Genomic DNA, 27,552 nt, shown 5'->3' with positions numbered 1-27,552 from the left:
TACATTGCACCCCAAAATTCCTTGGTAGCCTTCAGGTTTCATAATGCGATGCACACGGTCAAGACATCCAGTGCCTGAATCAGCACAGCAACCCCAAAACATCAGTGACCCCCCACCATGTGTGACTGGAGGGACTAAATTCTTTTCTTTAAAGGCCTCACTGCTTTTTCTGAAAGCAGTAGAATAATGGGAAGTATATGCAATACCTGGCCAATGCCGCTGGAATTTGGAAATCACTGAAGTAGACACCACTACTACAGCAATCTCCACTTGCCTCTGGGTCCCGTGACAAAGTGGTTGACCTGATGCATCGTGAATGGCTTCTCAGCATGGGCACCATTCAGAGAATACTTTGCATTTGGTGAAGGAATGAAAAGCATCCTCTGATTGGACGAGGTGGAGCTTGTTTTTGCTGCCTCCCATGATGTTTGTCATGGGGAAGGATGCCTCTTACTGTGGTGGCTACAATGTTACCTTCATAGACATCTACATTTGGTGTTATGTTGTTGGCTTTACCAAGTGGTGTTGGCCCTGGAACTATGCAGTCACCGTTACATGGGAGCCTTACATTCATTCAGAAAATACAAAGCGTTCTCTGAATGGTGCCCTGCTGAGTGGCCAACCACCAGTATTCACAATGCGTCAGGTCAACCTCTTGGCAGGGGAACCAGAAGCAAATGGAGATCTCTGAAGTAGCTATGTAGTAGCTGTGTCTACAGTGAATTCCGGCTTCCCAAGTCATTGGCCATGTATGGTCCTTACAAAGATTTCCAAGGACTTGACTGCCTTGGTCTGGAGCTGAATTACCCACTTGACCTCTGGAAGATTAACCCCCTCCCCCCCTCCTTCCTGACCAGGCCATTTATTGCTGTATGGCACTGTGTTACTTTAACTGACAATTGCGCGGTCATGCAACGCTGTACATAAATTAAATGTATTGCATTTTTTCCCCACAAATAGAGCTTTCTTTTGGTGGCATAAGACCAATGCTGTGTTTTTTGTAAAAAAAAGAAATACGCCAATTTTGAAAAAAACAATATTTTTTTTACTTTCTGCTATAAAACATATCCAATAAATTTTTTTTTTAACAAAATCAAATTTTTTTAAGGTTTAAGCCGATATGTAATCTACTACATATTTTTGGTAAAACAAAAAAAAAGTCCCAATAAGCGTATATTGATTGGTTGTCGCAAAAGTTATAGCATCTACAAACTATAGTTAATGGATTTTTAGATCAATTATTTAATTGTACTAGTAATGGCGGCGATCAGCGCCTTATAGCGGCAATGCAATATTGCGGTGGACAATCTGACACTAACTGACACTTTGTGGGAACCAGTGACTCTAATACAGATATCTGTGCTAAAAATATACGCTGTCACTGTATTAATAGCACTTGCTGGGAAGGGGTTAAACATCTAGGGCAATCAAAGGGTTAACTGTGTGCCTAACCTGATGTGTAGTATGTGTTGTTTTTTTATAACTTATGGATTTGCTGGATTTTATTCCCTGCTTTACACGGAAACAAAATCCAGCACATTGCCGCTGACAGGGCACAGCTCTGCCTAGTTTACATAGGCAGAGCTGTGTTCTGTCTCTATCCTTGCCGATCAGCGGGTGCCAGCGGGCATCCATTAGCCGGCACCTACTGACTAATCACAGCAGAAGCGGCGCACTGGGCGCCCTGGGCACACTGGGCGCATGGGCATGAGTGCCCTACCAGGAAGAGGAGAATCACGTATGTATACTTGGCTCAAGTCAACTGCACTGCACACAGAAGCTGCCCTGTAGCAATCAAGCTGCTATAGGGTGGTAGCCAACTGGTTATTGAGTACAGTGCCCAGGGATTAAGGTATTTCAAGCTAAGGTCCCACTTGTGCCTCACAAAAGGTAAAACTAAGAACTGTCGGGCCCATTTCACATGGGTGCCCTCCATTCCATCTCAGCAGGGGATCCTAGACTCATCACATGCTTCCTGATCCCAGCATTGTGCCCTCTTGATCCCCTCCTGTACTGTGCCCTCCTGATCCCAACATTGTGCCCTCTTGAACCCTTCCTGTACCGTGTCCTCCTGATCCCAGCATTCTGCCCTCTTGATCCCCTCCTGTACTGTGCCCTGCTGATCCCAGCATTGTGCCCTCTTGATCCCCTCCTGTACTGTGCCCTTCTGATCCCAGCATTGTGCCCTCTTGATCCCCTCCTGTATTGGGCCCTCCTGATCCCAGCATTCTACTCTCTTGATCCCCTCCTGTACTGTGCCCTGCTGATCCCAGCATTGTGCCCTCTTGATCCCCTCCTGTATTGTGCCCTCCTGATCCCAGCATTGTGCCCTTCTGATCCCAGCATTGTGCCCTCTTGATCCCCTCCTGTATTGTGCCCTCCTGATCCCAGCATTGTGCCCTCTTGATCCCCTCCTGTATTGGGCCCTCCTGATCCCAGCATTGTGCCCTCTTGATCCCCTCCTGTATTGTGCCCTCCTGATCCCAGCATTGTGCCCTCTTGATCCCCTCCTGTATTGGGCCCTCCTGATCCCAGCATTGTGCCCTCTTGATCCCCTCCTGTATTGTGCCCTCCTGATCCCAGCATTGTGCCCTCTTGATCCCCTCCTGTATTGTGCCCTCCTGATCCCAGCATTGTGCCCTCCTGATCCCAGCATTGTGCCCTCTTGATCCCCTCCTGTATTGTGCCCTCCTGATCCCAGCATTGTGCCCTCTTGATCCCCTCCTGTATTGTGCCCTCCTGATCCCAGCATTGTGACCTCTTGATCCCCTCCTGTATTGTGCCCTCCTGATCCCAGCATTGTGCCCTCTTGATCCCCTCCTGTATTGTGCCCTCCTGATCCCAGCACTGTGCCCTCTTGATCCCCCTGTATTGTGCCCTCCTGATCCCAGCATTGTGCCCTCTTGATCCCCTCCTGTATTGTGCCCTCCTGATCCCAGCACTGTGCCCTCTTGATCCCCTCCTGTATTGTGCCCTCCTGATCCCAAATTGCCACACCCACCAATTTACTCTCTAGGGCCTCTGCTTTAAAAAAATGATATATAATGTTTGGGGGCTCTAGGAAATTTTCAAGCAAAAAAATACATTGTTACATCATCATCATTATCTTCAAGCAATGGAGAACTTTCTGATTCTACATGTTCCTTTGATTTTGGTTTTTCCACCATCTGGTTCTCCAACATTCGCTTTGGGCAATTTCAAATCATTTGTATTATTTGGTCCACCTCCTGATCCCCATTGGTTGATCCTGACGCATTTGTATTGTTTGTTTCATTGTTTTCATTTCTATTTTTTGCTATTTCAGTTAGTTTAGCTAAGCCGTTTTTTTTGGCATCAGCAACAGTCTCTTCCAACCTTGACATCCAGTTGGATTCACCAGTTGTATCGGTTGTAAATTTTTCATCAGTATATTCGACCTTAATCAGCTCTTCTATTTCAGCTTTATTTATCCCTTTAGCCTTCTGTCTTATTCCATCTTCGATGTCTCTTGTCACATGGTGCTCGCACTTTTGCTTACGCCATTTTCTCAACGTATTTCTTCCACATTCTCCACACATGCAGCTTGCTAAGAAGAGGCTGAGCCCAATGAGCAGACATATTAATCCGAGTCCAACGATCTGCACAAGAGTTAGCAACAAATTCCATTAGAGAAATGTCATCCGTTGGGGGATGTTTATTCAAAACATAAGCATGAGACTTTCACCCCTTGGCGCCAGCGCCTCCCGGCCCTTTAAGGGTTTCATAAGCCAGGAGGCGGGGCAGGGTTTAGGGTCATGTGACCACTGTGACATGCCGTCACATAATTGGGAAAGGTCCCGATCGAAAGAGGAGATCGTGACCTTTCCGTGAGTACCAGATATGTGTTCTGGGAGCGTGCAAATGTGCAGCCACTCGGCGTCTAGGCCCAGACTGCACTGTGCCCTCCTGATCCCAGCATTGTGCCAGCTTGATCCCCTCCTGTACTGTGCCCTCCTGATCCCAGCATTGTGCCCGCTTGATCCCCTCCTGTACTGTGCCCTCCCGATCCCAGCATTGTGCCCGCTTGATCCCCTCCTGTACTGTGCCCTCCCGATCCCAGCATTGTGCACGCTTGATCCCCTTTTGTATTGGGCCCTCCTGATCCCAGCATTATGTCTTCTTGATCCCCTTCTGTATTGGGCCCTCCTGATCCCAGCATTGTGCCCTCCTGATCCCAGCATTGTGCGCTCTTCATCCACTCCTGTACTGTGCCCTCCTGATCCCAGCATTGTGCCCTCTTGATCCCCTCCTGTACTGTGCCCTCCTGATCCCAGCATTATGTCCTCTTGATCCCCTCCTGTACTGTGTCCTCCTGATCCCAGCATTGTGCCCTCCTGATCCCCTCCTGTACTGTGCCCTCCTGATCCCAGCATTATGTCCTCTTGATCCCCTTCTGTATTGGGCCCTCCTGATCCCAGCATTATGTCCTCTTGATCCCCTCCTGTACTGTGCCCTCCTGATCCCAGCATTGTGCACTCTTGATCCCCTCCTGTACTGTGCCCTCCTGATCCCAGTATTGTGCACTCTTGATCCCCTCCTGTACTGTGCCCTCCTGATCCCAGCATTGTGCCCTCTTGATCCCCTCCTGTACTGTGCCCTCCTGATCCCAGCATTATGTCCTCTTGATCCCCTCCTGTACTGTGCCCTCCTGATCCCAGCATTATGTCCTCTTGATCCCCTTCTGTATTGGGCCCTCCTGATCCCAGCATTGTGCCCTCCTGATCCCAGCATTGTGCACTCTTGATCCCCTCCTGTACTGTGCCCTCCTGATCCCAGCATTGTGCCAGCTTGATCCCCTCCTGTACTGTGTCCTCCTGATCCCAGCATTGTGCCCTCTTGATCCCCTCCTGTACTGTGCCCTTCTGATCCCAGCATTGTGCCCTCCTGATCCCAGCATTGTGCCCTCCTGATCCCAAATTGCAACAGCCACCAATTCACTCTCTAGGGCCTCTGCTTTAAAAATATATATGTTTGGGGCTCTAGGAAATTTTCTAGCAAAAAATACTGATTGTCACAGAATTTTGAAATGCTACAATTTTGGCCATATTCAATATATTTCAAAATATATTCAGATTTTTTTTTAATGTATTTTTAAAAATATTTGTCATAAATTTTGTAATAAAAACACATATCAACATACTATATCTATCTATCTATCTATTATCTATCTATCTATCTATCTATCTATCTATCTATCTATCTATCTATCTATCTATCTATCTATTATCTATCTATTATCTATCATCTATCTATCTATCTATGTATCTATCTATGTATCTATCTATCTATCTATCTATCTATCTATCTATCTATCTATCTATCTATCTATTATCTATCTATCTATCTATTATCTATCTATTATCTATCTATCTATCTATCTATTATCTATCTATTATCTATCTATCTATTATCTATCTATTATCTATCTATTATCTATCTATCTATTATCTATCTATCTATTATCTATCTATCTATCTATCTATCTATCTATCTATCTATCTATCTATCTATCTATCTATTATCTATTATCTATCTATCTATCTATCTATCTATCTATCTATCTATCTATTATCTATCTATCTATCTATCTATTATCTATCTATCTATCTATCTATTATCTATCTATCTATCTATCTATCTATCTATCTATCTATTATCTATCTATCTATTATCTATCTATCTATTATCTATCTATTATCTATCTATCTATTATCTATCTATCTATTATCTATCTATCTATTATCTATCTATCTATTATCTATCTATCTATTATCTATCTATCTATTATCTATCTATCTATCTATCTATCTATCTATCTATCTATCTATCTATCTATCTATTATCTATCTATCTATTATCTATCTATCTATCTATTATCTATCTATCTATCTATCTATCTATCTATCTATTATCTATCTATCTATCTATCTATCTATCTATCTATCTATCTATTATCTATCTATCTATCTACTATATATATATATATATATATATATATATATATATAAAATAAAAAAAATATATATATATATTTATTTAAATATATTTTGGAATATATATTGAATATGGCCGAAATTGTAGCTTTTCAAATATATGTCAATATATTTGGGAAGAGTATTTTTAAAATATTTTTCTTCCATATGGGCAGTTGCTAACACATTGACCAATCAGAATTCCTCTGATTCATTTGGAAGCCCTAAGGTAAGAAGGGGAAGAAGAGAGGGGCTTTGAAAACTCCAGGCCACAACGCTGTGTGGGCATCACCCACGCAGGTAAGTGCTGGGGGGGGGAACCGGGGAAGGGAGGAGCATAGAGCATGCAGGGTGTTAATTCATCTTTTCATTTTTAACGATGGAAGGCGGCAAGTGATGGAAGCTTGTTGTTGATTGCAGGGCTCACACACACATAAAGATAATAAATATATACGGTATAAACAGATATAAATAACGTTTACCTTGGCTACTGGCCTTGCTATGGCATTTGGATCTTCTGGCTTTCTCAGAAAACATTTCAGGTAGTCTCCATCAGTTAATACAATCAAGATCCATATTGTAGGAGCCGTACAGATTCGAATGAAGGTGTAGCATTTACAGCATGTACAACAGCCACATCTTGGGCAGTACGGTGTCCCTGATGGATATCCGCAGAAAAACTTGCATCCAAGAAACAGAAGAGTCAGCCATGGGACAAAGATGAAGAACATACTGTAGACAATTGCCAGTGAATAGTTTTTGGGACATACAAAATCGCTTTCCATCAATTTCTGCAGCAGTATAAGTAGCAGAGCCAGGACTGTAGTGGTCACAATATTGAAAGAAGAGCAGACATACGTTCTGAATTCAGCTATCAAATTCATTTTTGAAGGAGAAGAAATGTATCGGTCTGGTGTAGGCAACTACTTGTCTGCTGAGGCTCAATAGCTACCAAGTCCTTTTCTGAGGGATATAGAAGTAAAGGTTGAACTTTGGGAAACATGAAACTAAAAGTAGAAAACCACTTCTCAGTGCCTCCGGTGTTCCCGTCCAGACAGACTCTCACCACAAGTTGTTGGCCTACTACTGCCAGTCAGGTCAGGAACACTTGTGTTTGGGGATCAGGGCCGTGGATAAGGGGGTACCACCAGTCCTCCTGTATGGGGCCCAGGCCAACGGGGGGGCCCAGGCAGCTGGGTGAATTAGATGTGGGCAGGGAGGGTGATCAGCATGGCGTGAGGCAATTACTAGAACCAATGCCCTGTATGGCTCTCTCTGCAGCAGCTGTAAGCATGAATACAATGAGTGATCACTACCGATCATTCACTGTGTTCAAAACTGAAGCACCATAAACTGTGTTTTTTTTTTGGAGGGTCCTTTCAGGTCGACTGTATGGGGCCCCAGGATTTCTAAGCTACACTAAGTAGGGGGCAGAAATGAGGGTGAGATATACAGTATATATATGCAGTATATACTGTATATGTATACTGTGGGTGGAGAAGAGGTGGAAGAGTTAAGAAGAAGACCGGGTAAGAGATGAAGAGCTGAATGGGGAAATGGGGTCGTCTGCAGTCTATTTGATGTTTTACAAAGTGGTTTGCTCTAGATTTTCTCTTTGTTGATTTGCTGAAGTGCTGGGCAGAAGTGCACCACATAATCAGAGAACCCACTTTATCAAAAGAGAACCAGCATGTGCTCACCAGCATGTGCTCCTCCCATAAAGCTTGGTCTAGCCTTCTGCTGTGATAGGTGGGGGTAGTACTTGCCAATTAATCAACCGAGAGCAGGGGGGCCCAGGCAGCTGGGTGAATCAGATGTGAGAAGGAAGGGTGATCGTCACGGTTTGGGCACTGGAACCAATCCACTATATGGCTCTTTCTGGCTTCTTCTCCTTAACCTCCCACTGGCTTTCAGCTGCTGCAGAGAGAGCCATACAGGGGATGAGTTCCAGTAATAGCCCCCCTGTCGCACCCTTCACCCTCCCACATTTCCCCTTACTGCCTGGGCCCCCCTGTGTGCCCCCACCCCCGCAGTGCTTCTGGCTTCCCTCCTCTCCTCCTTAATGGCAACTGCAAGCCCACCATAGGATCCTTCAAGATAGAGAATGGGGGAATATGTCACATTTACCAGTACCCTCCTTTCCTGCATGAATACGAGTGATCGGTACTGGTCACTCACTGTGTTCATTCATAAAACTAAAGCATAGTAAACTGTTTTTTATTGGGGGGGGGGAGGCCCTGTCAAGTTGGCTGTATGGGGCCCCGTGGTTTCTAACAGCAGCCCTGTTGGGGATGTACATCTAAGTCTGCAATGGCTTGTTCCTATGGGTCCTTCTCAGATGGTGTACCGTCATGCGTGCAAATAAAATACCTGGGAGGATCTCATAGCGTGAAACCGTTCTATTTTATCAAAACGCACAGAAATATCGTAAAAAAATGTACACTCACGTTTGTAGGTTCCTATAAGAACTGGAACTGGGTATGTATGGCCTGCATAGGGAGGAAAAGATGGCTGTGCATGTGTAGGAAACCAGTGTGTGCTCCACCAGGGGGATCTGATGTCACAGGAAGTGAAGTCAATACGTTGACCACACCTTGTCCGGTTTCATTCTGATTGGACGTCTTCAGGAAGTTGCGGACGAGGTGCGGTCTACGTGCTGACATCATATCTTCCCATTGGAGCACACACTGGGGATATTTAAGGTCTGGCTTTTAAAAAAAAAATGTGATGTTTACCAGCTCTGTGAGGAGGAGGAACACGAGGCGCCAAGACTAAGTGCAGATTATTGATGTCACGATTGATTGATAGGTATAAAATCAAGCTCATCTGTATAGGGCCACTCTCCTCCATCCTGTAGGGTACCGCGGGCAAGCCAGAGTGATAGCTGAAGCTGTAGGTGTAGCAGAGGGAATCTCCCTTAGGTGTATGGCTGTGCTGGAGCTGACCAACGGCGTCTGTAAAACGGAATTGGCCGCACAACCAGCGCGGAACGCACTGGCGGAAGTGACGTCACCAGAAGTCGGATGGAAAACTGAACAGGCTGGTTTTGCACAGAGCTGCCCCGATCCTCTTCTTCTCGCGTCCCCCGCCAATGCTTATGGCTCATCCCCCTTGACCAGTGCCCCCAATTGCAAGCCTCTTGCTATGGGGGGACCGGCGCATGCTCGCTCCTGAGCCCCACTCTATGCATCCCTAAGACACTTAGAGCTGTGGCTCAGCCCTGACCAGCCCCACCCCCCGCTTTCTCCTCACTGACTCACTGGCTGTGATGACCAGTGCCCCCAACTGCAAGCCTCTTGCTATGGGGGCTGTGATGGGAGTCACTTTGGGTGGGGGGCCCATGGAACACAGACCCCTGTCTCACCTCCCCATATCCCTCTTATGTGTAAGTCATCCTGTGCCTGTTAGGGGTACAGGGTGATCTGTCCTAATATTGGGGTGGGGTTGTTGATTGTTTAATGCCATGTGGTGCATCTCATTGTTCTATTGTGTGTCTTGCTTGGGAGAAAACTATTATGGGATGTATGTGTTTAAGTGTATTGGCTTGGTGGGGGGTGTCTCCGGCAGCCCTCCCTCCTGATGGGACTGTCTGCTGGTGTGTCTCTTGTTACTAAAGGTAGATTGCCCCGCCCTGTGTCATTATGCAGGGAGGGAGGGTTGTTCCATGAATGTATATATCTTGTATCTGTGTTAAAATAAATTAGTCTGTTTCCTGGTTTACTTCAAGACTGGTGTCGTCTAGTCTTGTATGGTCGGCTGTGGTGTCTGTTGTCGGTGTTCGGACGGGGAAGCGGTAGTCTAACGGAAATACCCAAGCACAGTCTGGGGTCAGTTCCGTTACAGGGGCACTGGTGCATGCTCGTTCCTGAGCCCCGCTCTATGCATCCAAAAGACACTTAGAGCTGTGGCTCAGCCCTGACCAGCCCCGTCCCCCACTTTCTCCTCACTGGCTGTGATGACCAGTGCCCCCAATTGCAAGCCTCTTGCTATGGAGGCACTGGCTCATGCTCGCTCCTGAGCCCCACTCTATGCATCCATAAGACACTTAGAGCTGTGACTCAGCCCTAACCAGCCCCGCCCCCCGCTTTCTCCCCACTGGCTGTGATTGCCAATGGCTCCTTTGCTGTCTCAGCCAATGAGGTAAGGGGGACCCAAGACGCCCTCCAAATAAATGAACATTTTGCGGACTATTTCCTTAGCGATGAAAGACAGGATCCATGGCAACATAATGTTCTAATCTTTTTTTTTTTTTTTTATGCAATAGTTTTTTTATTGTTTTTCAATACATACAGAAAATACAAAGGACCACAAAGATTGAAAGTGACAGCAACAGTGTATCTCCAGCAAGGTTAGATAGATGAGTTTACACATAAAAAAGAAAAAACTAACTTGGGTCACTGAGTGCCCCAATGCAGATTGCAAAGTCATGTGACTAGTCGTAATGAGAAAATTATAAAAAAAATAATATTTTACAATTTATACCAATATATCCCGACTTTACAGGACTTAGTAAGGGCATCGCAATTCAAAGAATTCAACAACACGAAGTACTCGTAAGTATGGTTCTGATGAACTAGAGCCGGGGGTGTCCAAACTTCCCAAGCAAAGGGCCAGTTTACTGTCCTTAGGGGGGGCCGGACTATGGCCAGTGGACGTAGAACATGCCCCATCATTGGTTTTAATGGGAGTAATAGGGCCCCATTATTGATATCAATGAGGAAAACAGTTCCCCATTGTTGATAGCAATTTGAAGAATAGGGCCCCATTGTTGATAGCAATTTGAAGAATAGGGCCCCATTGTTGATAGCAATTTGAAGAATAGGGCCCCATTGTTGATGTCAATTAGAAGAATAGGGCCCCATTGTTGATGTCAATTAGAAGAATAGGGCCCCATTGTTGATGTCAATTAGAAGAATAGGGCCCCATTGTTTTTGTCAATTAGAAGAATAGGGCCCCCATTGTTGATGTCAATTAGAAGAATAGGGCCCCATTGTTGATGTCAATTAGAAGAATAGGGCCCCCATTGTTGATGTCAATTAGAAGAATAGGGCCCCATTGTTGATGTCAATTAGAAGAATAGGGCCCCATTGTTGATGTCAATTAAAAGAATAGGGCCCCATTGTTGATGTCAATTAAAAGAATAGGGCCCCATTGTTGATGTCAATTAGAAGAATAGGGCCCCATTGTTGATGTCAATTAGAAGAATAGGGCCCCATTGTTTTTGTCAATTAGAAGAATAGGGCCCCCATTGTTGATGTCAATTAGAAGAATAGGGCCCCATTGTTTTTGTCAATTAGAAGAATAGGGCCCCCATTGTTGATGTCAATTAGAAGAATAGGGCCCCATTGTTGATGTCAATTAGAAGAATAGGGCCCCCATTGTTGATGTCAATTAGAAGAATAGGGCCCCATTGTTGATGTCAATTAGAAGAATAGGGCCCCATTGTTGATGTCAATTAAAAGAATAGGGCCCCATTGTTGATGTCAATTAGAAGAATAGGGCCCCATTGTTGATGTCAATTAGAAGAATAGGGCCCCATTGTTTTTGTCAATTAGAAGAATAGGGCCCCATTGTTGATGTCAATTAAAAGAATAGGGCCCCATTGTTGATGTCAATTAAAAGAATAGGGCCCCATTGTTGATGTCAATTAGAAGAATAGGGCCCCATTGTTGATGTCAATTAGAAGAATAGGGCCCCATTGTTTTTGTCAATTAGAAGAATAGGGCCCCCATTGTTGATGTCAATTAGAAGAATAGGGCCCCATTGTTTTTGTCAATTAGAAGAATAGGGCCCCCATTGTTGATGTCAATTAGAAGAATAGGGCCCCATTGTTGATGTCAATTAGAAGAATAGGGCCCCCATTGTTGATGTCAATTAGAAGAATAGGGCCCCATTGTTGATGTCAATTAGAAGAATAGGGCCCCATTGTTGATGTCAATTAAAAGAATAGGGCCCCATTGTTGATGTCAATTAGAAGAATAGGGCCCCATTGTTGATGTCAATTAGAAGAATAGGGCCCCATTGTTTTTGTCAATTAGAAGAATAGGGCCCCCATTGTTGATGTCAATTAGAAGAATAGGGCCCCATTGTTGATGTCAATTAGAAGAATAGGGCCCCCATTGTTGATGTCAATTAGAAGAATAGGGCCCCATTGTTGATGTCAATTAGAAGAATAGGGCCCCATTGTTGTCAATTAGAAGAATAGGGCCCCCATTGTTGATGTCAATTAGAAGAATAGGGCCCCCATTGTTGATGTCAATTAGAAGAATAGGGCCCCATTGTTGATGTCAATTAGAAGAATAGGGCCCCATTGTTGATGTCAGTTAGAAGAATAGGGCCCCATTGTTGATGTCAGTTAGAAGAATAGGGCCCCATTGTTGATGTCAGTTAGAAGAATAGGGCCCCATTGTTGATGTCAGTTAGAAGAATAGGGCCCCATTGATGGCATCCATAGGGAGGATTGGTGCTCCAGCACTGGGGTTAATTCTGTCGTTTACATTAGAATAGTGGCAGGCTTCTAATAAAAAAAAAGTTAATACTGAAACAACTTTATGCTTCAAATGAAAATCATTCATGAATCCCAGTCAGACGATGGAGTAGAAGGAGAAGCGAACCAAGCAAGAATTGCAGAGACAGTTCCTCTTGAGGGAAACCAACTACCTACTCTTTCAGAATGTCTCACTCCACACTCTGCAAACCACCCTGACCACACCATTGGTATTGCTGACACCTTCAGAAAACAATGGCAGCCGGTGTGTTGGTGTTGTGACTTATTTGTAGAAAAGCAGAATCTGTATTCTTCTTGTATCTACAGGCAGACATGGATAAGAGAGTCCAGTCAAGTTCCACCCACAGTCCAACATGCCATCCTCAGCAAGAGTTCCCCCGTCGAAAAAAATATTTTGACCCACATGGAGGAAAAATATATTTTAAATATATGTTAAAAATATTTTAAATATATGTTAAAAATATTCTTCCCAAATATATTGACATATATTTGAAATGCATTAAAAATAAATATATAATTTATATATATATATATATATATATATATACACACACATATATATATATATATATATATATATACATACACACACATATATATATATATATATATATATATATATATATATATATATATATATATATATGTGTGTGTGTGTATATAAAATTTTGCCCGTATTTCAAAATATTTATATTTATATATATATATATATAGTTGCAAGAAAAAGTATGTGAACCCCTTGGGATTATGTGGAGTTTTGCATGAATTGGGCATAAAATGTGCTCTGAACGTCATGTAAGTCACAACAATGGAAGAACACAGTCTGCTGAACATAATACTACACAAACATTAGATGTTGCCATGGTTTAATTGCACATAACATGTAAACATTCACAGTGCAGGGAGGAAAAAGTATGTGAGGCCCTAGCTTAATGACTTCTCCCAGAGCTAATTGGAGCCAGGAGTGAGCCAACCTTGACTCCAATCAGTGTGATGATATTGGATGTGTTGCTGACAGCTGTCCTGCCCTTAAAAAACACACACCTGTGTTGGGTTTACTGGTTTCAAGAAGCACTGTCTGATGTGAACCATGCCTCGCAGAAAAGAGCTCTCAGAAGACCTACGATCAAGAATTGTTGACTTGCATGAAGCTGGAAAGGGTTACAAAAGTATCTCCAAAAGCCTTGATGTTCATGTGTCCATGGTAAGACAGACTGTCTACAAATGGAGAAAGTTTAGCACTGTTGCTACTCTCCCTAGGCGTGGTCGTCCTGTAAAAATGACTGCAAGAGCACAGCGCAGAATGCTGCATGATGTAAAGAAGAATCCCAGAGTGTCAGCTAAAGACCTACAGAAATCTCTGGCACATGCTAACATTTTTGTTGACACATCTACAATCAGGAAAACATGAAACAAGAATGGAGTACATGGGAGGACACCACGGAGGAAGCCATTGCTGTCCAAAAAGAATATTGCAGCAGGTTTGAAGTTTGCAAAAGAGCACCTGGATGTTCCACAGCACTACTGGCAGAATATACTGTGGACAGATGAAACCAAGATTGAGTTGTTTGGGAAGAACACACAGCACTATGTGTGGAGAAAAAAAGGCACAGCACACCAACATCAAAACCTCATCCCCACTGTGAAACATGGCGGAGGGAGCATCATGGTTTGGGGCTGCTTTGCTGCCTCAGGGCCTGGACGGATTGTTGTCATTGATAGGAAAATTAATTCCAGAGTTTATCAAGACATTTTGCAGGAAAACGTACGACCATCTGTCCGCCAACTGAAGCTCCACAGAGGATGGGTGATGCAACAGGACAATGACCCAAAGCATACAAGTCATTCAACAAAACAATGGCTGCAACAGCACAGAATACGCCTTCTGGAGTGGCCCAGTCAGAGTCCTGACCTCAACCCGATTGAAATGCTGTGGCATGACCTTAAGAGAGCGATTCACACCAGACATCCCAAGAATATTGTTACACTGAAACAGTTTTGTGAAGAGGAGTGGTCCAAAATGACTCCAGATCGTTGTGCAGGTCTGATCTGCAACTACAGGAAACGTTTGGTTGAGGTTATTGCTGCCAAAGGAGGGTCAACCAGTTATTAAGTCCAAAGGTTCACATACTTTTTCCTCCCTGCACTGTGAATGTTTACATGTTATGTGCAATTAAACCATGGCAACATCTAATGTTTGTGTAGTATTATGTTCAGCAGACTGTGTTCTTCTATTGTTGTGACTTACATGACGTTCAGAGCACATTTTATGCCCAATTCATGCAAAACTCCACGTAATCCCAAGGGGTTCACATACTTTTTCTTGCAACTGTATATATATATATTGTGGCAGTACGGTATCCTGCCACGGTGGAAATCATGATGGACACCCAGGATTCTCAACTATACAGGTTGAGGGGCTCCAGGCAGATCTCATAATGCAGAGGAAACTGGTTTATCAGTTTCCTCTTTGGTTTGTAAAGCCTGTTTTGGGACCTGGGGCCTGGAGATTTCTTAGAGATTTGGGAGGGATGAAATCTCCAATCCTGGGCCCATATTTTGGGAGCAGCCAGCGTGCTGATTGCACAGGTGTGTGCAGGCCTTTTAGGGGAGGCCAGGTCATGATTCTGAGCTCCACCCCGGCAGATAGGAGTCCGGAGGGCTCCACCCCGGCAGATAGGAGTCAGGAGGGCTCCACCCTGGCAGATAGGAGTCAGGAGGGCTCCACCCCGGCAGATAGGAGTCAGGAGGGCTCCACCCTGGCAGATAGGAGTCAGGAGGGCTCCACCCCGGCAGACAGGAGGTCTCTGCCGTGGAGTCAGGTGGGCTACACCTAGTAGAGGTGGGAGCCAGCATAGCTGTGTGCAAAAACAACCTTGTGGAAGGAGTCTGTAGGAGACAGATATAAAACTGTGTAGCTGAAAGAGCCAGAAGGCTGAATTGGTTTGATGTTGGATACCCCTGTGTGGGAAGCATTTGTGTTTCTGGAACTTTTTCCTTTAAATAAAATTGGGCAAAAAGGCCCTTAAAAAAGAAGCGAGTTGCTGTGTACTTTGAAGAAGCTCTACCACTGGAAGCGAGTTCCCACAATATACAGTTGCAAGAAAAAGTATGTGAACCCCTTGGGATTACGTGGAGTTTTGCATGAATTGGGCATAAAATGTGCTCTGAACATCATCTAAGTCACAACAATAGAAGAACACAGTCTGCTGAACATAATACTACACAAACATTAGATGTTGCCATGGTTTAAATGCACATAACATGTAAACATTCACAGTGCAGGGAGGAAAAAGTATGTGAACCTTTGGACTTAATAACTGGTTGACCCTCCTTTGGCAGCAATAACCTCAACCAAACATTTTGTGTAGTTGCAGATCAGACCTGCACAACGATCTGGAGTAATTTTGGACCACTCCTCTTCACAAAACTGTTTCAGTGTAGCAATATTCTTGGGATGTCTGGTGTGAATCGCTCTCTTAAGGTCATGCCACAGCATTTCAATCGGGTTGAGGTCAGGACTCTGACTGGGCCACTCCAGAAGGCGTATTCTGTGCTGTTGCAGCCATTGTTTTGTTGAATTACTTGTATGCTTTGGGTTATTGTCCTGTTGCATCACCCATCCTCTGCGGAGCTTCAGTTGGCGGACAGATGGTCGTACATTTTCCTGCAAAATGTCTTGATAAACTCTGGAATACATTTTCCCATCAATGACAACAATCTGTCCAGGCCCTGAGGCAGCAAAGCAGCCCCAAACCATGATGCTCCCTCCACCATGTTTCACAGTGGGGATGAGGTTTTGATGTTGGTGTGCTGGGCCTTTTTTTCTCCACACATAGTGTTGTGTGTTCTTCCCAAACAACTCCATCTTGGTTTCATCTGTCCACAGTATATTTTGCCAGTAGTGCTGTGGAACATCCAGGTGCTCTTTTGCAAACTTCAAACGTGCTGCAATATTCTTTTTGGACAGCAATGGCTTCCTCCGTGGTGTCCTCCCATGTACTCCATTCTTGTTTAATGTTTTCCTTATTGTAGATGTGTCAACAAAAATGTTAGCATGTGCCAGAGATTTCTGTAGGTCTTTAGCTGACACTCTGGGATTCTTCTTTACCTCATGCAGCATTCTGCGCTGTGCTCTTGCAGTCATTTTTACAGGACGACCACGCCTAGGGAGAGTACCAACAGTGCTAAACCTTCTCCATTTGTAGACAGTCTGTCTTACCGTGGACACATGAACATCAAGGCTTTTGGAGATACTTTTGTAACCCTTTCCAGCTTCATGCAAGTCAACAATTCTTGATCGTAGGTCTTCTGAGAGCTCTTTTCTGCGAGGCATGGTTCACATCAGACAGTGCTTCTTGAAACCAGTAAACCCAAAACAGGTGTGTGTTTTTTAAGGGCAGGACAGCTGTCAGCAACACATCCAATATCATCACACTGATTGGAGTCAAGGTTGGCTCACTCCTGGCTCCAATTAGCTCTGGGAGAAGTCATTAAGCTAGGGCCTCACATACTTTTTCCTCCCTGCACTGTGAATGTTTACATGCTATGTGCAATTAAACCATGGCAACATCTAATGTTTGTGTAGTATTATGTTCAGCAGACTGTGTTCTTCTATTGTTGTGACTTAGATGACGTTCAGAGCACATTTTATGCCCAATTCATGCAAAACGCCACATAATCCCAAGGGGTTCACATACTTTTTCTTGCAACTGTATATATATATATATATATATATATATATATACACTGCATATTGAAATATGTTTTTATATATTACAAAATATATGAAAAATATATTTTTAAATATATTTTTTCATATATATTCTTCAGATTTTTTTTAACATATAAAAAAGTCATTTTAACATATATTTTTACATATATTTATAAATGCATTCCAAAAATGGCACCGAGCGGCGCGCTCCCAGCACAAAAACAAGTACACAAATATGCGGCCCCGTGGAAAAAAGCCCAGTTCTGTGACGCCGCATATTTATGTGACGTCGGCGTCAAGGCGTTAAGTACGCCTTTTGAATGAAGGACATCAACGCCAATTTTGTTGCATTCATCTGATATACGTTTACTTGGAGGATCACAATGTACATTGGGTCACAAGGCAGGCAGAAGACAATGTGACAAAAGATGGTTCCATGAAATGATGTTTATATAGTACTCTCACATAATGGTTTCCTATCACGGGCAATAGTGATTTCTGAGAAATAATCATGAATGTCCAGCCAAACCATTTCTCAAAAAATAGAAACCAGAGCTGTCCCAACAACAACAAGATACAAAATAGGTTACAAATGTTATATAATACCAAAAGAATTCAAGAACAGAAAACAAGTACAGAACAATTATACAAGAGGAAATTTCAATATATGAACAGTATATAGGGATGATATGTTGATCTGACTCCATCTTTACAGTATGTTCTCCTAATTATGTATTTTTGCGTGTGTGTTCACCTATGTGTATGTAATAAATAACAGTCTCTATCATTATCATGTCCTTCTTCAATCTGAAGTTCCTGGGTGTTCCTGCCAGTCACCTTTCTTCCTGGTTCTAAACTGACCACACAAAGTACAGTAACTGATCTGTGTTAGGTGGTCAGTTTTAATCTTTTTGCTGCCCATTCAGAGGCAAAGGACACTGTGCAGACACACAGCATATCTAGATTGGTTGGTTTGTCCAGCTACCACACCCCCTTCCAATCACAGCCTGCTACGGCCACACACACCCTCCCAATCATAGCCTGCTTCGGCCACATCCCCTCCCAATCAAAGCCTGTCTCTGGTACACACCCCCTACCAATCATAGCCTGCCTCTGGCACACCCCCTCTCAATCACAACCTGCCTCTGGCACACCCCCTCCCAATCACAGCCTGCCTCTGGCACACACCCCCTATCAATCACAGCCTGCCTCTGGCACACCCCCTACCAATCACAGCTTGCCTGTTGAACACAACCCTTTCCAATCACAGCCTGCCTTTGGCACACACCCCCTCCCAATCACAGCCTGCCTCTGGTACACACCCCTACTAATCACAGCCTGCCTCTGGTACACCCCCTACCAATCACAGTCTTCCTCTGGCACACCCCCTCCCAATCACAGCCTGCCTCTGGCACACACCCCCTCCCAATCACAGCCTGCCTCTGGCACACACCCCCTCCCAATCACAGCCTGCCAGTGGCACACACACCCTACTAATCACAGCTTGTCTCTGGCACACACCACCTACCAATCACAGCCTGCCTGTTGAACACACCCCCTTCCAATCACAGCCTGCCTTAGGTACACACACCCTCCCAATCACAGCCTGCCTCTGGTAAACACACCCTTCCAATCACAGTGTCAGGAAAGGCCTGCCCATAGTGCAGGTGAAGTTCCACGGCGCACAAATATGCGCATGCGCAGAGTCCTTACGAGCCAAACAGATGTACAGGCACTTGGACACAGGCGCACGCGTATGCGCACTCCCGTATACGGGTGAGCACATGTCACTAATGCTGGCGCCAAAAGGACTATTTAAACTGGCTGCAGTAGTTGTCCCATTGCTGTATGGTCTTTCCCTGCTCGTGTTCCCTGATTCCTGTGATTGTCTCCTGATACCGAACCAGCCTGGTCCTGATCTCCGCTTGATTGCTTCCTGCCCTGACCTCCGGCTTGCCTTGGATTATTATTCTGTTTCCGCTCCTTTCTGATTGATCCTCCATTGCTGACCTGGCCTGTGACCCGACTACTCTTCCTCCTGCCGCTGTAAGCCTGATCTGCCTGACCGATACCGAACCCGACTCGTCTGATCCTGCACCCTCAGCACGCTGCTCTCAGGTATCCATCCATTCAGCACGGCTACATCAGAACCCGGCTCGTCTGACCCTGCATCCTCAGCACGCTGCTCTCAGGTATCCATCCATTCAGCACGGCTACATCAGAACCCGGCTCGTCTGACCCTGCATCCTCAGCACGCTGCTCTCAGGTATCCATCCATCCAGCACGGCTACATCAGAACCCGGCTCGTCTGACCCTGCATCCTCAGCACGCTGCTCTCAGGTATCCATCCATCCCGCACGGCTACATCAGAACCCGGCTCGTCTGACCCTGCACCCTCAGCACGCTGCTCTCAGGTATCCATTCAGCACGGCTACATCAGAACCCGGCTCGTCTGATCCTGCATCCTCAGCACGCTGCTCTCAGGTATCCATCCATCCCGCACGGCTACATCAGAACCCGGCTCGTCTGATCCTGCATCCTCAGCACGCTGCTCTCAGGTATCCATCCATTCAGCACGGCTACATCAGAACCCGACTCGTCTGATCCTACATCCTCAGCACGCTGCTCTCAGGTATCCATCCATTCAGCACGGCTACATCAGAACCCGGCTCGTCTGATCCTGCATCCTCAGCACGCTGCTCTCAGGTATGCATTCAGCACGGCTACATCAGAACCCGGCTCGTCTGATCCTGCATCCTCAGCATGCTGCTCTCAGGTATCCATTCAGCACGGCTACATCAGAACCCGACTCGTCTGATCCTGCATCCTCAGCACGCTGCTCTCAGGTATCCATCCATTCAGCACGGCTACATCAGAACCCGGCTCGTCTGATCCTGCATCCTCAGCACGCTGCTCTCAGGTATCCATCCATTCAGCACGGCTACATCAGAACCCGGCTCATCTGATCCTGCATCCTCAGCACGCTGCTCTCAGGTATCCATCCATTCAGCACGGCTACATCAGAACCCGGCTCGTCTGATCCTGCATCCTCAGCACGCAGCTCTCAGGTATCCATCCATTCAGCATAGCTACAGCAGAACCCGGCTCGTCTGATCCTGCATCCTCAGCACGCTGCTCTCAGGTATCCATCCATCCCGCACGGCTACATCAGAACCCGACTCGTCTGATCCTGCATCCTCAGCACGCTGCTCTCAGGTATCCATCCATCCAGCACGGCTACATCAGAACCCGGCTCCTTGCTTACAACTCATCAGCTTACCCACTGCTACTGGACTGATCGCTGGCACTCATACCCCACCGTGCCCCTGCGACTGCTGTCTCACCATCAGCGTCTCACCATCAGCGGTCCTTGAGCCAGAGTTGTACCAGAGTTCTGCCTCTTCATGGGTCAAAGGGGTCTAAAAATGAACTGTAAATGTACACAATCCTAGTTTAAAACTTTTGGTAACTACTAGGGATGAATCAACAGTTCAGTCCAAACCTGGGTTTTAACTGCACTTTGACTGTTCTGGCCTTCAGACAATTGCCCGAATTTTAGCCTGTTCTTTATTTGCAAATATTTTTGTGGTATGTATGTGTGGTAATCAGACACAAGTTTGTTTCTAAAACCAGACTGGAACATGTAGCTTTCCTACAGCCACTCTGTGCAGGATCACATACAGCATATACATTACATTGTCAAAAGTATTGGGCAAGCCCTCCAAATCATGTGATTCAGGTGCTCTAATCCCCTTCATATCATGTGATTTAGGTGTTCCAATCCCCTCCATATCATGTGATTTAGGTGTTCCAATCCCCTCCCAATCATGTGATTCAGGTGTTCCAATCCCCTCCAAATCATGTGATTCAGGTGCTCCAATCCCCTCCACATCATGTGATTCAGGTGTTCCAATCCCCTCCCAATCATGTGATTCAGGGGTTCCAACCCCCTCCATATCATGTGATTCAGGTGTTCCAATCCCCTCCATATCATGTGATTCAGGTGTTCCAATCCCCTCCATGGACACAGGTGTATACAATCAAGCCCCTAGGCATGCAGACGGCTTCTACAAACATTGGTGAAAGAATGGGTCGCTCTCAGGAGCTCAGTGACTCCAGGCGTGGTCCCGTGATAGGTGGCCACCTGGGCAATAAGTCCATCCGTGACATTTCCTGGCTACTAAATATTCCACGCTCAACTGTTAGTGGGATTATAACAAAGTGGAAGCCACTGGGAACAACAGCCACTCAGCCCCCAAGTGGTAGGCCACGTCACATGACAGGGCGGGGTCAGCGCATGCTGAAGCGCACAGTGCGCAAAAGTCGTCAACTGTCTGCAGAGTCAATAGCTAAAGACCTCCAAACTTGGTGTGGCCTTCAGATGAGCCCAACAACAGTGCGTAGAGAGCTTCATGGAATGGGTTTCCATGGCCGAGCAGCTGCATCCAAGCCTTCCATCACCAAGTGCAATGCAAAGCGTCGGATGCCGTGGTGTAAAGCACGCCACCACTGGACTCTAGAGCAGGGGAGACGTGTTCTCTGGAGTGACCAATCACGCTTCTCTGTCTGGAAATCCGATGGACGTGTCTGGGTTTGGTGGTGACCAGGAGAATGGTACTTGCCTGACTGCATTGTGCCAAGTGTAATGTTTGGTGGAGGGGGGATTATGGTGTGGGGTTGTTTTTCAGGGGTTGGGCTTGGCCCCCTAGTTCCAGTGAAGGGAACTCTTAAGGTGACATTTTGGACAATTTCATGCTCTCAACTTTGTGGGAGGAGTTTGGGGATGGCCCCTTCCTGTTCCAACATGACTGCGCACCAGTGCACAAAGCAAGGTCCATAAAGACATGGAGGAGCCAGTTTGGGGTGGAGGAACTTGACTGTCCTGCACAGAGTCCTGACCTCAACCCCATAGAACACCTTTGGGATGAATTAGAGTGGAGACTGTGAGCCAGGCCCCCTCCCCCGACATCAGTGCCTGACCTGACAAATGTGCTTCTGGAAGAATGGTCCAACCTTCCCATAGACACCTCCTAAACCTTGTGGACGGCCTTCCCAGAAGAGTTGAAGCTGTTATAGCTGCAAAGGGCGGGGCCAACTCAATATTGAACCCTACGGACTAAGACTGGGGGGCCATTAAAGGTCATGTGCGTGGAAAGGCCGGCGGCCCGATACTTTTGCCAATATAGTGTATATTTGATTCTGCTTTTCTGGGTAGGGGGTGCGCATGCGTGCCTGCCTACCTGCACTGTCATTGGCTCCCTTTCATGTCAATCACCAGGTCCTGGCTAGTGATTCATGCCTGGGCCCTGCGTATGGAGGGGCAACTGACAGTAGAGAGATCTGTGGATGTAAACAACACAGATCTCTCTCCTGTCAGTGGGGATGCAAAGCAAGGAATAAAAACTAGCACATCCCCTAGTAAAATGCAGCATGGTACACACATAATAACACTCCCAGCACACAGTTAACCCTTTGATGGCCCCAGATGTTAACCCCTTCCTGCCCAGTGCCATTAGTACAGTGTCAGTGTATAGTATTATCAGTGATCACTGTCTTAATGTCACTGGAGATGTCAGTGTCAATTAGTCAGTTCTCACCCAGCTTTAGATAGTGTCAGATTGCCCACCGTACTATCCCAGTTTCGCTATAAGTTGCTGATTGCCGCAATTACTAGAAAAAAAAAAATGATAGTTTGTAGATGCTATCATTTTTACACAAACCAATCAATTTACATTTATTGGGATTGTATATGTAGAACAATACATTTTGGCCTAAATTTATTGTTGGATATATTTTATATAGAAAGTAAAAAAAAAAATGTTTTAAATGTTTGGTATTTATTTTATAGCACAAAAAAACCCCCCAGTGGCTATCAAATTACCAGCAAAAGAAAGCTCTATTTGTGTGAAGAAAATTATATTTTATTTATTTCAGGTACTTATATAGCGCCATCAATTTACGCAGCACTTTACATATATATTGTACATTCACATCAGACCCCGCCCCCGAGGAGCGTACTATCTAAGGTCCCTAACTCACATTCATACATACACATATTAGGGACAATTTAGACAGGAGCCAATTCACCTCCCAGCATGTCTTTGGAACGTGGGAGGAAACCCACGCAGGCACAAGGAGAACATGCAAACTCCAGGCAGGTGATGCTGTGGTTGCATTTTGAACCAACGACCCAAATACTGCCAGGCGGAAGTGCTATCTATTTAGCCACTGTGCTGCCCATTTCATTTGGGTAGTGTTACATGACCGTGCAATTGCAAGTTAAAGTAGTGCCTGGGTCTTGAAGGTGGGAAGGGGGGGAAGGGTATGTCTTCCAGAGGGCAAGTTTGCTACCTTACTGCACAACTCGTCTTGCAATAGGGGCTTAAAACCCCCCAGTGAACTTTCAGTAAAATAACAAAACAAAAAAAAAGCTAAAGCTATCCAACCTCATACAACCTGCCAGACAGGTAAGTCAAGTCACAGAGCATAGCTTGTTGTGCGATTCTACTCAGCTGCACGTTATATTGTGCATGAAGCTGAACAAACCATCAACCCAGAGAGCATCAAAAGACCTCAAACCCACATTAGCCAAACAAGAACAATAGAACCACAAAGCCATGTATGAGAGACAAAAGCAAATATTTTCAGAGTAGCTGGAGTGCACGCAAGCTCTAAAATATAAAATTAGAGTGTGCCCCCCCCCCCCAAACCAAAAAACTGAAACGATTAGTAGACATGTGCAAATTGTTTTGTTATCAATCAAAATGTTCCATTTTTCAGAGATTCGGATGTAAAGTATCACCCAGAAGTGAGTCCTCCCCTCACATTTTTGTAAATATTTGATTCTATCTTTTCATGTGACAACACTGAATGAAGAATTGACAAGGTCCATATTGGGCCCAAAGTGTCAATATTATGTGTGGCCACCATTATTTTCCAGCACTGTCTTCACCCTCTTGGGCATGGAGGGTCACCAGAGCTTCACAGGTTGCCACTGGAGTCCTTTTCCACTCCTCCATGATGACATCACGGAGCTGGTGGATGTTGGAGACCTTGTGCTCCTCCACCATCCATTTGAGGATGCCCCACAGATGCTCAACAGGGTTCAGGTCTGGAGACATGCTTGGCCAGTCCATCACCTTTACCCTCAGCTTCTTCAGCAAGGCCGTGGTGGTCTTGGAGGTGTGTTTGGGGTTGTTATGTTGGAATACTGCCCTGCGGCCCAGTCTCTGAAGGGAGGGGATCATGCTCTGCTTCAGTATGTCACAGTACATGTTGGCATTCATGGTTCCCTCAATGAACTGTACCCCCCAGTGCCGGGCAGCACTCATGCAGCCCCAGACCATGACACTCCCACCACCATGCGGCCTCAGACCATGACACTCCCACCACCATGTGGCCTCAGACCATGACACTCCCACCACCATGCGGCCTCAGACCATGACACTCCCACCACCATGCGGCCCCAGACCATGACACTCCCACCACCATGCGGCCTCAGACCATGACACTCCCACCACCATGCGGCCCCAGACCATGACACTCCCACCACCATGCGGCTCCAGACCATGACACTCCCACCACCATGCGGCCTCAGACCATGACACTCCCACCACCATGCGGCCCCAGACCATGACACTCCCACCACCATGTGGCCTCAGACCATGACACTCCCACCACCATGCGGCCCCAGACCATGACACTCCCACCACCATGCGGCCCCAGACCATGACACTCCCACCACCATGTGGCCTCAGACCATGACACTCCCACCACCATGCGGCCCCAGACCATCGCACTCCCACCACCATGCTTGACTGTAGGCAAGACACAATTGTCTTTGTACTCTTCACCTAGTTGCCGCCACACACACCTGACACCATCTGAACCCAATCAGTTGATGTTGGTGTCATCAGAGCACAGGACACGGTTCCTGTAATCCATGTCCTTAGTCTGCTTGTCTTCAGCAAACTGTTTGCGGCTTTCTTGTGCATCATCTTTAGAAGAGGCTTCCTTCTGGGACGGCAGCCATGCAGACCAATGTGATGCAGTGTGCTGCGTATGGTCTGAGCACTGACAGGCTGACCCCCCCACCCCTACACCCTCTGCAGCAATGCTGGCAGCACTCATACGTCTATTTCCCAAAGACAACCTCTGGATATGACGCTGAGCACGTGCACTCAACTTCTTTGGTCGCCCATGGCGAGGCCTGTTCTGAGTGGAACCTGTCCTGTTACACCGCTGTATGGTCTTGGCCACCGTGCTGCAGCTCAGTTTCAGGGTCTCGGCAATCTTCTTATAGCCTCGGCCATCTTTATGCAGAGAAACAATTATTTTTTTCAGATCCTCAGAGAGTTCTTTGCCATGAGGTGCCATGTGGAACTTCCAGTGACCAGTATGAGAGAGTGAGAGCGATAACACCAAATGTAACCCCCCCGCTCCCCATTCACACCTGAGACCTTGTAACACTAACCAGTCACATGACACCGGGGAGGGAAAATGGCTGATTGGGCCCAATTTGGACCTTGTCACTTAGGGGTGGAGTCACTTTTGTTGCCAGCGCTTTAGACATTAATGGTGGTGTGTTGAGTTATTTTGAAGGGACAGCAAATTTCCATGTTATACAATCTGTACACTGACTACGTCACATTGTAGCAACGTGTCATTTCTTCAGTGTTGTCACATGAAAAGAGAGAATCAAATATTGACACAAATGTGAGGGGGGGGGGGGGGGTTCACTTCTGGGAGATATCACTCAATCGCAATAGTAACAAATGTCAACGAATCTGAAATAGATTAAAACAAAAGCAACAAATTCATTTGTATTTTTTCATTTGTCACTTCACAGGGTTTTTTAAGTTCTATAATATGTGGCACACTTGGTATTGGTGAATAAATCCAAATGTTCGGAATTAACTTCTGAAAATATGAATATCAATTCGGAACAACAAATAAATGAACAGAGCTGCATGTGATTTGCACAGGAATATGAAGCTTGTTCCTGTGAGATTCACATACAGTTCCTAGTGTGAATGGGCCCCTAAAGTGTTACTAAACTCTGGACCCCGCATTCACTATATCCGCTCTCCCCGGACCCCGCATTCACTATATCCGCTCTCCCCGGACCCCGCATACACTATATCCGCTCTCCCGGGACCCCACATTCACTATACCCGCTCTCCCCGGACCCCGCATTCACTATATCCGCTCTCCCAGGGCCCCGCATTCACTATATCCGCTCTCCCCGGACCCCGCATACACTATATCCGCTCTCCCGGGACCCCGCATTCACTATATCCGCTCTCCCCGGACCCCGCATTCACTATATCCGCTCTCCCCGGACCCCGCATTCACTATATCCGCTCTCCCCGGACCCCGCATTCACTATATCCGCTCTCCCTGGACCCCGCATTCACTATATCCGCTCTCCCGGGACCCCGCATTCACTATATCCGCTCTCCCCGGACCCCGCATTCACTATATCCGCTCTCCCTGGACCCCGCATTCACTATATCCGCCCTCCCTGGACCCCGCATTCACTATATCCGCTCTCCCCGGATCCCGCATTCACTATATCCGCTCTCCCCGGACCCCGCATTCACTATATCCGCTCTCCCCGGACCCCGCATTCACTATATCCGCCCTCCCTGGACCCCGCATTCACTATATACGCTCTCCCCGGATCCCGCATTCACTGTATCCACTCTCCCCGGACCCCGCATTCACTATATCCGCTCTCCCCGGACCCCCCATTCACTATATCCGCTCTCCCCGGACCCCGCATTCACTATATCCGCCCTCCCCAGACCCCGCATTCACTATATCCGCTCTCCCCGGATCCCGCATTCACTATAGCCGCTCTCCCCGGACCCCGCATTCACTGTATCCGCTCTCCCCGGACCCCGCATTCACTGTATCCGCTCTCCCCGGATCCCGCATTCACTATATCCGGTCTCCCCGGACCCCGCAATCACTATATCCGCTCTCCCCGGACCCCGCATTCACTATATCCGCCCTCCCTGGACCCCGCATTCACTATATACGCTCTCCCCGGATCCCGCATTCACTGTATCCACTCTCCCCGGACCCCCCATTCACTATATCCGCTCTCCCCGGACCCCGCATTCACTATATCCGCCCTCCCCAGACCCCGCATTCACTATATCCGCTCTCCCCGGATCCCGCATTCACTATAGCCGCTCTCCCCGGACCCCGCATTCACTGTATCCGCTCTCCCCGGACCCCGCATTCACTGTATCCGCTCTCCCCGGACCCCGCATTCACTATAACCGGTCTCCCCGGACCCCGCAATCACTTTACCCGGTCTCCCTGGACCCCGC

At 46.4% G+C, this 27,552-nt stretch overlaps 1 protein-coding gene across 1 annotated transcript; it reads right to left on the bottom strand.

The window, feature by feature from the left end:
• Positions 1–1,140: 1,140 nt before the first annotated feature.
• On the bottom strand, positions 1,141–6,908 carry LOC149436337 (uncharacterized). Its single transcript, XM_089661710.1, has 2 exons — positions 6,473–6,908; positions 1,141–3,617 (listed from the first exon to the last, which is right to left on the bottom strand). Exons 1-2 carry the CDS (start codon positions 6,872–6,874, stop codon positions 3,198–3,200), a joined length of 822 nt encoding a protein of 273 aa, XP_089517836.1. The 5' UTR covers positions 6,875–6,908; the 3' UTR covers positions 1,141–3,197.
• Positions 6,909–27,552: the final 20,644 nt, after the last annotated feature.

Source organism: Staurois parvus, unplaced genomic scaffold (assembly GCF_062004578.1).
Source record: "Staurois parvus isolate SC_StPar_1 unplaced genomic scaffold, SC_StPar_1.0 ptg001375l, whole genome shotgun sequence".
Taxonomy (NCBI): Eukaryota; Metazoa; Chordata; class Amphibia; order Anura; family Ranidae; genus Staurois; species Staurois parvus.
The sequence above is the reverse complement of the archived record's forward strand: the minus strand, read 5'-3'. Positions and strand labels throughout refer to the sequence as shown.